The sequence below is a fragment of the Amphibalanus amphitrite genome, unplaced genomic scaffold, assembly GCF_019059575.1.
Source record: "Amphibalanus amphitrite isolate SeventyFive unplaced genomic scaffold, NRLGWU_Aamphi_draft 000030F_arrow, whole genome shotgun sequence".
NCBI classification, from domain to species: Eukaryota; Metazoa; Arthropoda; class Thecostraca; order Balanomorpha; family Balanidae; genus Amphibalanus; species Amphibalanus amphitrite.
Genome location: NW_024881526.1, coordinates 490750 through 504397, shown reverse-complemented (window position 1 = coordinate 504397; position 13648 = coordinate 490750). Strand labels below are relative to the sequence as shown.

At 45.3% G+C, this 13648-nt stretch overlaps 1 protein-coding gene across 1 annotated transcript; it reads left to right on the top strand.

The window, feature by feature from the left end:
- Positions 1-11195: 11195 nt before the first annotated feature.
- On the top strand, positions 11196-12469 carry LOC122366736 (glycine-rich protein 23-like). Its single transcript, XM_043339278.1, has 2 exons — positions 11196-11299; positions 11937-12469. The coding sequence occupies exons 1-2, from the start codon at positions 11294-11296 to the stop codon at positions 12246-12248; spliced, it is 318 nt and encodes a 105-aa protein (XP_043195213.1). The 5' UTR covers positions 11196-11293; the 3' UTR covers positions 12249-12469.
- Positions 12470-13648: the final 1179 nt, after the last annotated feature.

Genomic DNA, 13648 nt, shown 5'->3' with positions numbered 1-13648 from the left:
CACATTTGACATAACCCTGGCCGGTTTTTTACACACCGAGTTGGTACGGTACGACCCCCCTCGACGTTTCGCCAGTAATGGAGCTGGAGCCTCGCGGGGCGGAAAAAAACGAGCCTTTGCGCCGTGTGCGCGGCGATTGGTACCCGATTTTAAGGTCACAGGTCAACCGATGGCCTCTGAGGTCAGGTCAAGTGGCCCAAGTCACGGGTTCGGTTTTTGGTAATTAACTTCGCAAAAATGCCTCGGGTCCTGTTGACCTCGGGTCAAGGTCAAGTCAGAGCCCCTCAGGTCACGAAGCTGGTCGAAGGTGGTCATATCGCAGATCATTAGACTAGGCAAGTAGTCTTCCCGAGACCATTGGTGGCTTTCCCGACTAGCTAGCTCAATTCTATCGGGAGATATTGACAAAGAACTCGTATGACCCTAGTGGCGTCATAAATGACGTCACGCAAGGTCAACAATGCAAAAGTGAAGCATCGGACTTCGCAAGGAGTGCATAACCTCACGATTCCGTGTGCTTGAGATAGTTTTAGCTCATTCCCGACGCCGAAATAACAGATTCCGTATTTTCCCATTTACATACATACTATACTTATAATGGTGAGGTCACGTGACCGACCTGGCCTTATGTGAGTGTGACCTTTGGGAAAAAATCCGAGGCATAGAAGTCGGTAGAAATCTGGAGGATCCTACATTCTTTAAGTTTCATCTCCCTGTGAAAGTTCCTCTGGCACTGAGGGCGTTGCGAAATTACGACATCTGAGGACCGTGCAGGGGTTCACTTGTGACATCATGCCCATAGGTCACTACCTGGTCTGACCTGAAAATGCAATGCAAAATGCACATGCCATTTTCCCATCCTAGAACGCACATGGGGGGGGGGGGGGTGCCACCCCCGCGCCATTTCGTTCCTGCTGGAGATAGAGCTTCGCGGCAAAGACCAACAGATTCTTTGGGAAGAGACTAATCCAATGGTACCCAAGTTTATGAGAAAAACACTTTTAAATGGCTTCCTTACAATGAAATGCCAAATGATGACCATTTTTTTCAATGACCTGTGGTCGAAATCACAAGACCCATAGCTAACGCAAGTCGCAAGATATTGAGTTTTGGTCATTTGGGTCATGACATGACCTGAAAAACAAAGTCATATCTCCGAAACAAAAAAAAAGCAGAAACTTGAAGTTTTCAGTGGACGCTGAGAAAGGATAGAGGAGCAGAGCAGCTATACGAAAAATCAGGCTTCTAGCTTTAAAAATGTTCAGTGCCAGATCAGAAAAACTACCTGGGGGGGGGGAGGTGGCAGCCCCCCCCCCATGTGCGGGCGAGGGTTAACGCGACAAAAGACGCAAAAAAAAAACTGAAGACCGTTAGGTCATGGGTGAGTGTAACATTGAAAATTGTTTAGTCATGACAGTGAATGTTGCATTACCTTCTTGTAGGTATTATATGATTGCTGTGATATCGTGCAGTGTTCAATCCATATGTCACGCATCAACAGCTGTTGCTCTGTGCACAGTGTGGTGGTGCATGTCAAGGTAAATTTGCACATTTTCCATGTCGGCTGTGATAACATACTATATTGCCTGAAGTAATTTTATTTTATTTTGTTGGTGCAGGTTTTATGTTTCACCAGAGCACGATGCAAGGATATGAGTCATATGACACATCATAATATCATGTTGGCTCAGTTGTTATCCTTACGACAACAAGCGACGGGTCTTTAATTGCACTGCTCATTAACCCTATGCGGGCGGGCTCTGTTAGGTTCGGAATCGGGCGGGAGGGGGGGGGGCTTTTCGCCCCCCCCCCCCCCGTCAGATCTTGAAGACCACGAATCAGAGCGACAAACGATAAACAACGTTTGATACTTCGTTGAAAGACCAACAACTCTTATAGATAAGTTTTTGGGTCTGGTCAATATTGAAGTCACCAGAGGTCATCAAAAATAAAATATTTGAAACAGATACTTGCATGACCTTGATGGGTTAACTTCAAAATTTGACCTAGGTAGGTCAAATTTTGTTTGTTTGCTGGATACCAGTCAACAAGTTATGACCTGGCAAACAGTTTCGTACCATTTACAAGCCTATAGCACCATCATATCGTGATTTATGGGCTAAAGCTAAAAAATGTTGATGACGTCACATGACCTCAGACGACCCTTCCCGGTGCCCTTGTCAGTAAATGACACCTGGATCATTACAGAACAGATAATCTGTCATAATCCTGAAGAAATGGGTGGTTTTGACTCGAAGCAGGACGCATTTCAATATTTTCCCATAGGCTTGTAATGTATAGGTCACGACTCTGACCTGACCTCAGGTCACAGATATAAAATTCTAAGATAAAAGATTTACACATAATGGTAGTGTAATGAATGTAATGTGACCTGACCTCAGGTCACAGATATAAAGATTCTGAGTTATACAAATTACACATACCTACCTACTGGCTACTGGTACTGTAATGAATGTAATTTGACCTGACCTCATGTCACAGATGTAAAAATTCTGAGATATACAACTTACACATAGTGGTACTGCAATGAAGAAAAGAGGAAATCGCTCCGTGAAAGACTCTAGCTCTGACATGACTGCAAACTGTTCTGACGCGGGGTCAACAAACCCGCTCTGGTGAGTGACCTGACCTGACCTGACCCGGCCATTTTTGTTTTTGCTGAAATGCGGGCAATGAATATTTAGGAAAAGTCACCAAGTATTCTGTATTCTGTATTCTGTATTCTGTATTTCTCATCACCGTCTACACTCATACAGGTCATGCCCAATTAAAGACGGGGACAAATAAAACTTGCAAAATCACACAGCTATTACACATAAATACAGTGTCAAATTATTTAAAAATAGATATGGATGTCACAGCGGACTCGAGCACACAAATGAGAGAACCTAATTCTTAAAAGCATTTTTCGAATGCTTTTGCTAAATAATCCTGAAAAATATGTATGAGCTGTAGGTATGACCAAGTATGAGCTGAATATCTTCTTGCGGTGTTTGGCAATGACACAAGAACAACCTGAGGGGGGCTTTTCGGCCGCCCGCCCCGAATAGGGTTAACCCTCTTTGGCCAAGGGGGAAAACTTTTACTAGCTCCCACCAGCCACCTGACGAATATTTGTGATAGCTCCCGAACGCTTGGGGATAGAATCACCAAACCTTCATTACCCCATCGCGCATCAAGTTGATATCTCCTGGAGGAAGAAATTTGGACCCAGCCTCTTGATGACGTCACAACGTCGATTTTTCCAACCCTGTGTAGATTTGGACGTCACAGACGTGAGCTTCAATTAGCTGCAAAAAAATAAAGTTAAAAAGATGAATACAAATTACGAGCACGGATGTGTAGCATATGACTTAGGTAGAAATAAAAAAAGATTTTGGTGACCCAGAGGTCAGGTCAACGACCCCAAGCTAGGGTTTCAGTTTTCCTTTTCACAAATAACAACAAATATGGTCCTAGAGGTGCTTAAAGCAGATTCGTCTTGTCAAGACGCGTCGAATGACATCATGCTTTGGAGAGGTAAAATTTTATGTTGACCTCATGTGACCTCGAATCACCTTTGGTTGACCTTACTACATGAAGCATATGATGTATTCGTAGTCGCTGATCACGAATCTGGCATCCATTTTACTCTATGTAAGCATTCATTTAGAGCCTCAGGATAGAAAAGGACTAAATTATTATGGTTGACCCGAATCATTGAAATAGCCTCTAGCAAGGATAGGGGAAGCCGGGGAAATCCCGGAATAGTAAGCTCTTTTTCATTTTTATGACATACCTTGCGTGATGTATAAAATGTTGATATCCTGTTAGCTAGATAAGTTAATTGGCCGTGTTGTCCCAAAAACTTGGTTTTGTGGAAATCAAGTAGGTTGCGAAATTCGAGTTTAAAAAAGTATTAGTCGGGATAGCCGGTGAGGAGTCCTTTTGTGACAGGATATTATTATAAACTAAAATCGAGCCATCACCAGCTGCAAATAAAAATCGAGCTGAATAAATTATAAAATAGTTTCTCATTGTAATTAAACTGCATACCTACGTGTTTAATGAAATGCATCCTCTTCCGTTTTTTTGCCAGTGAATCGGCTCAAAATCAGGAATTAAATTCGCAGCCGGCACCGGTTTTATTTTATAGTACATAATGGAAGATATTGCAGAAAAACGATAGGGGTTCTGAAAATCCCTCCCCTGTCCCAGTTATGCGTGGCTTAACCCTCACCCGTATTGGTGTTTTGCCAGCCGCGAACGTATAAGGGGGGGGGGTCCATTGGACCCCCCTTGCCGATTGGCCCCTGATCGAGCTAGAGCTTCGCGGAAAAAAAAACGAGCGTGTTGCACGTGACGAGGAAGCCGATGACACTGCATTTTAAATTGGTTGACCTTCCAGGTCAGGTCAATGACCTAAAAGTCGGGAAAATCGGGAGCTGCCGTTAAAACGTCGTTAAGTGTGGCTGCCATGAGGTTTTTAGGGTGCTGATCACGAATATCATGTTAGTTTTGATCACAGATGATGCATTTAGGCCAAGTCGGGCCAGGTCAGGTCAGGTCAACCAGTGGGGGTCCTGCCGGGCATTCATACTACGTGTCAACTACCTCTGACAGCTTCGTAACATGTAACGAAGGCACCAAAACTACTTCGATAATGTTCAAATAGTTGCTTAACTCGAATTCAGCTCCAAAAACTAGCCTAGAAACATATAAAATTCGAACAAGTGAGCCGAGGTCATCAAAGGTCAGTGACCTAACTTGACCTTCAGGTGACCTTTTTACCTACCCTAAGGCATGGGACCAACAGCATATCACATGCTTGAAAGCTTGAAACCACTAAAAGACTGCAAACGCGCGGCAAATGCGAGCCGACATACGCCGAATCGCGATGCCGGCCAAACATGGTCTCGAGAAATAAGTCACAGGTCAAAAGTCATTTGGGTCAGGACCATGAAATTTTTAGGGTAGGTGTAAAATTGATCAATTCGAGGGCACTTAAAGTTTCGTCGTGATCAGCCTCTTTTTACGCGAGTTATTGACGAAAAACCAATAACTCGCGGGGGTCCTTTCGACAGAAGCGAGGGTTAAAAAGGCTATTCCTTGGTCACTGCGGAGATATAGTCAGAGGTTGGTCCAGGTTGGTCAGTGAAGCTTGTAGAGACCTAAAGGAAATCTCGCCATGGATGTCACTCTCACTTGGATCAAACCGAAGTGGACCCACCCGCAGTGTGTAATGGACTCGTCTGTTGGGCGGAGCACCAATAGCGGCGGCCGCCGACCGCGGATGGGCCGGGCAGTGATGAGCGATGGACGCAGTTGGACTGCTCCCGGCCAATCGCGCCCAGCGTGACAGAGACCTATGGTATACAGAGGCGCTTCCACGGCAATGACCGATAAGAGCTTTATAGCCGCCACAGTGAACGGATCAGAGACCACTACAATAGGGGACTTATTGACGTGTGAACAAGCGGTTCAGTTCTCGTCCGGCCGCCTTCGGCTTCGACTTACCCGCCCAATGCACATTCAGGTCTAAATCAGCCATCCTGTAGATAGAGTTATGCATAAAAGGCATGCATGTGATTGACGAAGAGATCGAAAGGCACCATGCAGACTATGAATTTCCAAGTGATTTTACTCCCGCCGGGCGTGGGGAAGGATGGTTGAACATTCCCATGTGGTTTTTCGCAAATATTTCAAAAAACGGCGGCACTTGGCAGTGTGGCACACATATTCATGCATCTGTGCCTCACATGTTGCGAAAATTTCAGACCCAGGTCGCACAAGGTCAGGTCATCCAGGTCACGTCAAGTGACCTCACCTCAGAAGAAGTTAGAATGCTCGTCTTAGTTACACCGACTGAACGATCGCCTTGAAACTTTCAGCGATTGATAAGAGAAACATATTATTATTAACCCTCGCCGGCACAGGCCATTTTGCGTCCTTCGACGGCACAAGGGGGGGGGGGGTACGACCCCCCTCGCGTTTGGCCCCTGATCGAGCTAGAGCTTCGCGGAAAAAACGAGCGTGTTGCCCGTCACGAGAGGAAGCCGATGATACCCAATTTTAAGGTCCTAGGTCATCGGGTGACCTTCCAGGTCAGGTCAATGACTCGAAAACCGGGAAAATCGGGACCTGTTAGAAAGTCGTAAAGTGTGGCTGCCATGTGGTTTTCCGGGGTGCTGATCACGAATATCGTGTTAGTTTTGATCAGAGATGATGTCTTTAAGCATTTAGACCAGGTCGGGTCACCGGTCAGGTCAGGTCAGGTCAACCGGTAGGGGTTGTGACGGGTATTCGTAATACGTGTCAACCGCCTCTGACAGCTTCGTAACATGTTACGAAGGCACCAAAACTACTTCGTATATGTTCAAATGGTTGCTAAATTCGAATTCAGCTCCAAAAACTAGCCTAGAAACATGTAAAATTCGAAAAAGTGAACCAAGGTTACCCGAGGTCACCAAAGGTCAATGACCTGACCTGACCTGACCTGACCTTCAGGTGACCTTTACACCCACCCTAATGTATGGGAGCAACATCAAATCACATATTTGAACGTTTGAAACCACGAAAAGCTTGCAAACGCGCGGCTAATGCGAGCCGACATACGCCGAATCGCGATTCCGGCCAAACATGGTCTCGGAAAAAAGGTCACAGGTCAAAGGTCATTTGGGTCAGGGTCATGAAATTTTCAGGGTAGGTGTCAAATTGATCAATGCGAGTCTACTGAAAGTTTCGTCGCGATCGGCGGCTTTTTACGCAAGTTATCCGCGAAAAACCTTAGGGGGGGTTGCATCAATGTGCCAATCACCCCCTGTGCCGGCGAGAGTTAATTATTTAATAAGCATTTATATGTAATGAGTTACATATTAATGTCAATTTTTAATTTAATTTGCGGCAGTGATCATGGATCATGATATATGTAGATATATTGGTCAATTATAGTGCAGAGGCCAGAGCGAGTAGCGTAGCGTAGTAGTGTATTTAAGATCTCCAGAGCCACCACGTGGCGCTACGGTCGGGGTAGGGCGCGTCCAAATCCCGAGGGAAGTGAGGTCACCGTGGGGGAAGGAGGGAGGGGGGAGTGACGCGGTATCACGGCGCATGGGGCGTGCGTAGCGCCGGGAGTGGGCCGCCCAGGGCCGCCCGCCACTGCGCCGAGGCTGAGGGGAGGGGATGATGGTTGCGGGTGCGTTCACTCCGGTATGGTGGTATCCTGTTCATGTCGAACCAGCAAGAATGCGACTGAAGGGAATCATTATCTCAAACAAACGGACAAGCGAGAGGCAGCGCCAGTTCCAGCCAAAATCTTGAACAATGATAATTGAAATCTAGGACATATTAATAGCATGCACTATTCAGTCGATAGTTGCATGATGACAGTCTTAGGCTTTTCTAAAATGTTATTTGAGTTGGGTATTTTTTCATTTGGCACGCTCAGTTTTGATGAGTTTTATCGGGTCGAAAAAAATCCGAAAAGAAAGAGTTAAAATGGCTCCAGAAAAATGACCAAAAATATTTTCTTTAAAAATGAAACTTAGCTAGACATTTATAAGCAATAATTTTGACTTTTTTTAGAGGATTTTGGGGAAAGATGTTGGCGAAAGATGCCATCGTGCTTGTCTGTGTTGCAGTAGAAGAAAAGGTTTTGGTTCGTGTCCAGATAAAACCAGACCCGGGAGTGGGGCTCGAACTCACGACATCGCGTTCAGCTCACAGGTTACCCAACCTAAGCGCTACGAGCACCTATCGCCCTGCGCAGCTTGCTCAGTGATACGGCTACAGTTCGGCCAAAGTGTCTGACGTCTGTCAATGTCACGAGGCGAAGTCCCTAGGTAAATGTCCGTCCCGGTAGCTCGGTTGGTAGGGCGTTGGACTCCGTGCGGTGAGAGCGCACGTCCCGGTTGCAAAAGTCCGCGTTCGAAACGCGACGTGTGCTTGACGTTTTTGAACTCCTGACGGGTATGGATGTGGTTGGTGGCAGGCCGCTGCCAGGCGAAGTCAGTGAGGGGATCGGCCGTGCGCGGCTATGTGCGCACATTAAACTTTGGACTCTAAATTCTGCCATAGACCAGGAATTGCTTGATCGGAGGGTAGAGGGTAAGGTCAACGCAACAAGCTCAGATTAGCGGGGATTCTTTCCTTATGATTCCTTTCATTCAAAAGGTTCGGGCCAAATTTATATTAAAAAAGGGGGAGCCGAACCATGTTGGGTCGGATTCAGGGTTGTATACCAATCAAGTCGATTGAATTGATTGATTTGATTCAACGCGTATTTTGAGTTGATTGGATTGAGTCGATTGACTTTTCGAGATGACTGGTTGACTGACTCGTTTGACTTTAGCGACTGGTTGACTGATTTGATTCCCGAAAATTAGAGTGACTCGTATGATTGAGTCGATTGAATGGAAAGTTGAAATAAGTTTTAGTTGACGAAAAATAATGACACCAATTGATGACATCAAAGATCACAAAACTACACTGAAAACTGCTTGTCATCACAACTGCAATATGGGGTAGATGGCCAAATAAAGAACAGGGCCTAAACATGAACAGCCAACTCTGACTTTCGACTGCAATAACTGCTCCAATTCTGTGATAGGACCTGGCGATGCACCTACCTACCTTTCTGCACTCAGCAGGAAACTTTTTTTTTAATCCAGATGATAAAGTGCAAGGCCCTATATACTAATAAAGTGTGATTAATTACTAATTCACATCTCCACATCTCCTCAGAAACAACCCACTGAACTCTATAAATAACCCCTACAAAAATAACTGAAACAAAAGCGCCGTTTTCGTCTCGCTAATTACGTTTACATTAATAGCTAATTTGCTGCATTGTTTAATTTGCAGCAGAACGTTTGTTGATCCTTTTCTCCTGAGAGCCTAGGCATAACATATTTAATATATTTCATTTTCCTTAAAATATTTTACCGAATATTATTAAGTGGTTTTATTTCAAATGAAATAATAATTAAAACGAAATTGGTGTTGTACAACCGATTTATTTTATGATGATCTATCATACTACATGATAACCAATGACGTCATCTTACCAAAAAATCAAAAGACGTAGAATAAGGATTTATAAAAGCTTAGCATACTTCTTGGCAAAACGTTTTCTTTGTTTTTTTCGCAGTCGCACCAACGGCATTTAATTTTCCTTGTTCTTCTTCCTTTGTCCTTAACTTATCCTGTGGTTCCAGAGTCCCTGTCCTTTCCATTTCCTTTTAATATTTTTAATGCTCATCCCTATCCCCCAGTCCTAACAGTTTCAAATTGTATTGCAATAAAATGTTTTGAATTCTTCACATATAACTAACCTATCTACCTTCGTTGGTACTGTTGGTAGCCAGTGACACATCTAGGCAGGTAAGTAGGTACCTACCTGCTTTCCTGCTGTCTTCATCAAGCATACCTAATGAAGTTGTCAAATTTGTAGCACATTTTCAACGCTTTCATATCAATATGGTGTCAGTGTGGCATGTAACCTAGCTAGTTTCATTATGTTCAGGGTTCAATTCAGAAGAGCTCCGCATAACTCACATAAGAGACAGACGGGGGCTTTACTTGGGGTAGATGGCCTGATGACTTAGCTGGAATATGGCCAAAATTAAATTGACAACTTTTAGGTGAAAGGTGGTGATTTGGGTTAAGGGGCGTTTGTTGAAGTCAACTACTGGGTTATTTTGCACCCATTAAATGAAACTTCTGCTCCAATTCTACCCATTGAACCTCAATATCATGATCCACCTGTCCATCACTAGGTATCCTTCCTTATTACATAGAAACTTTGAATGGCATGGCAATTTATAATTTTAAATGACAATATTTTTGTTTCTTCTGTAGGTAGGTAGGTAGGTAGGTAGGTAGGTACACCAGACTGCTATGGACACTTTTCCAAGTTGGTGGGGCAAAAAACCTAATGTATATCTTGGTTTGAGTCGTTTGATTGAGTTGATTGATTCCTTTCATTGTCGCGTTTGAGTCGATTGAATCAATTCCCGAAAACTGCTCTGACTTGATTGATTTGATTGGTTTCCCAAATTTGTCGTGATTGAATTGATTGCTATTGATTGAATCGTATACAACCCTGGTCGGATTGAACCCGATTGGACCTGTGTCTTACACGCAATCATGGTCAGAGAAAACAGAGGCCAATTTCGGGTCAAATATTTTTATTAACTGATCATATTGTTTTTAGCTTACACATATAATAACTTTAAGCTTTTTTTAATCCAGACTTTATGCACAAAAATGTGGCATTCGTCCGCTTTTCCTCATCTCCTCTCAGCGACTTGATTTGACCTTAAATCTTACCAGCAAAAAATAAATCACCTGCGTGATAATTATTTGCCCAAGGGCGCTCTACGCAAGAAACGCCAGCCGGTCAAAAAAAAAAAAAATGGCGAACGATACGATATTTCTAGTGCTTGAATTATATTCAATGAAAATTTCAGGAGACATAAATAATCTTAATCCTTCGGGCGCTCGGAGCATTCGCTAGCATTCCATTGCCAGCTGCATTACCAACATCATACTTGCATTACTTTGGGTTCATCATAGTTGACAGTAGATGAACCGGCCACAGCAAACCCATGCCTCATTATCCTTTCCTCCAAGCAGCCAAGCTAACCGGCCGCCCGGCCCACCACCGCGATATGGAACAACACTGGAGTGCGCCATTTGCCTGCGGCAGTGCCCCACCGCGCCGGGGCTGTTTGACAGGTCACCCGCACCGTGACCTCGCCAACCGCCCCCCCCCCCCGCCCACCTCCCCATCGGGCCCAGCTCGGTACTGACCTCCCCTTGAATTTGACATGGACTCGACTGAGGCTCAACGCCATCTAGTAACGTCTGGAGATCCTTACTAGATCCACTGTACGACTTTGCATTTCGTATGAAGCAAGCACCTAAGTCAGCCTATGCTTGGTAAATTCTACTTCTTTCGGTCAGTGGCAGTTTTCCGCATATTCTGCCATTTGCTTTGAGAAAGTATGAATCTAGGATTATCAGACTTTCTTCGACGCAACAGCAATCGCTTGTCACCTTCATTGTCAAAAAGTTATCGTGAGGTATGCAACTTCTTAAAACACATAACCAACGTCACGAGTCCGTTTTGCGGTGTGCACAGCGGACAGCCGCTACGTCAGCTTGTTTTGTCTGAGGCCCATTAGGGACAGCAGAGCTATAAAACGGCTCTGCCGTCCCCCCACACATCACTTCCCTATCTCGGTCTGCGACAGCTACAACTCAGCTCCGAAGCACTGCACTCGGCCTCGCCATGAAGGTAAATCCGGTCAATTTGCAGAATAACGAATAGTAGGTACGGCCCTCCAGGTATTAAGTGGTTGGTTGCCAACATCAAAATAAGCGATCTGCATTGACGAATACGTCTAATGGCTGTTGATAACCATTGCCGAAGTGTGTGCACAACCCCTTTTCTCATTTCTATTGAGTCATTTTACAGGATTGTCTCTGTCATTCGAAGTTATTACACCAAAAGCACAAAGCTTAACCAACCACTCTTTTGCTGGAGGGCCGTACAACGTCTGAAAATGACCAAGGTGGGTCTCAGTATCAGCAACTGGGATAGGTACCCAGGGAGGTCCCATCAAGTTTTTAAGAAGTAGACATCATCCAGCGAATGGACTGCAAAAGAGAACATCGGATTGTATTGTACGAATTGTAGGCGTAGTCACAGGGAGTTCGTCTAGAATTAGTAAACCAAACTTTCTCAAATGAAAAGTCCTTTGTCTACTCGGGGGTAGAATGACAATCCGGTCGGTTTCCATTAGAGTCCAGCAGTCAGCACTGCTCAAGAAAGGTTTCGCAGACACAAGCGAATCACGATCTACCAATCGAATGCGAAGTAGGCCATGCCATCATACTGCCTTGCATCTGACGCATATGTTTTCTGTTTTCAGCTGGTAATTCTTCTGGCCCTGGTGTCTGTTGCCGCCGCCAGCTTCTCGTCGTATTACCACAGGCCCTACTACTACCCGTACCAACCGTATTACCCCTACTTCCCCTACCACCGCGGAGGCCTTAGCGGCGGCGGCATCTTCGGCGGCAGTGCTTTCGGGGCTATCGGAAGCGGCTTTGCCTTTGGTGGCGGCCAACGTTTTGGCCTGGGTGGCCGTTTCGGTGGCCGCTTCCTCGGTGGCGGCTTCGGTGGCAACTTCGGCAACTTCGGAGGAAGAGGAGGGTACGGCTGCCAATATGGTTATTACTGCTGAAGGACCAAGAACCAAGGACACATGATCATCATGAGGACATAGATTCCGATGCACAATATGCAATATGGATTCTGACACGCCGCCTGTCCAGAAAACTTTTAGGATATTGTGGTCTATTTCCGTTGTATGTTTGTGTGTGTACCTGTGTGTATGTTAGTAAGTACATGTGCCCGTCCGTCCCTAAAACTGTTCTTCTAAAATAAAGTTTTCAACAGCCTAAAGCATGTGTTTTTCCTATTTGTTGCAGCTAGCAATCCTTGCCCCACAGGCCATATGCTACTGGTATCTACCGAAGCACAATGATGCAGGTACTACATGCTCGTGATAAGGCTCGCTTCTGGTTCAGATTATGGACAGATTGTGGCCGCCCTGTGAACAGCGTTGTTTACGCGTGTTATTGTGAGGCTCGCCGTGCATACCGCCGCGCCCGTAAAACTGCTTCACGGGACAGGATAGATGAGGAAGCGCGCCTTCTTCACAGTCTTCGGCGTGATCGTAATGTTAGTGCATTCTGGCGTCGTGTTAACGCTGCGAGAAGAGGTGGGCAGCATGGATGCAGTAATCTTACTGTGGACGACTTCGCCGACCACTTTGGATCGATCAGCCAGGATGACGATTCACAGTTGAGCCCTGGTCAACAGCTGATATGTGACGCTGTTGCCACTCGCTTCTCCACTGGTTGTGACTCTGCCGAGATCCGTATTGTTACCCCAGATGAGGTATGTGAACTGATCCAGCAGTTAAAGCGAGGTGCTGCTCCGGGGATAGACCACGTAACAGTAGAGCATCTATTGTATGGTAGATCACAAGCTTTGTTGGTTGCGATTGGCCGTCTCCTCACTGCATGTTACGCCACTTTATCGGTCCCTGACGCCTTTTCTGTTAGTGTTGTGAGACCCATCCTAAAGAAGTCAGGTTTGAATCGAGATTGCTTGGACAATTACAGGCCGATATCTCTCACTACTACTATGTCGAAGTTACTAGAGTGTCTTTTGCTAAGTGAGCTGACCGAATCTTTCTCTCCCAGTGATCTACAATTTGGGTTTTTGGAGAACCGTAGTACTATCGAGGCAACGATGCTTGTTACTGAAACCGCGCAGTGGCACAGTCAGAGAGGTTCTCCAGTGTTTGCAGCCAATTTAGATGCGAGGAAATGTTTCGATAAAATTTGGCATGATGGTCTACTTTTTCGCCTAGAGAAGTTCCTGAGCCCCCGGTCCTGGCATTTGGTCACAGTGTGGTATAGACGTCTAAAAGCTTTCGTAACTTATGCTGACCATATGTCGAGTTGTTTTGACATCAAGCGAGGAACGAGACAGGGGGCCATTTTATCGCCAGCGTTTGCAAATGTTTTCTTTCAGCCTCTCTTAAGTCTACTTGATGTTAGCTTGTGCGGATCC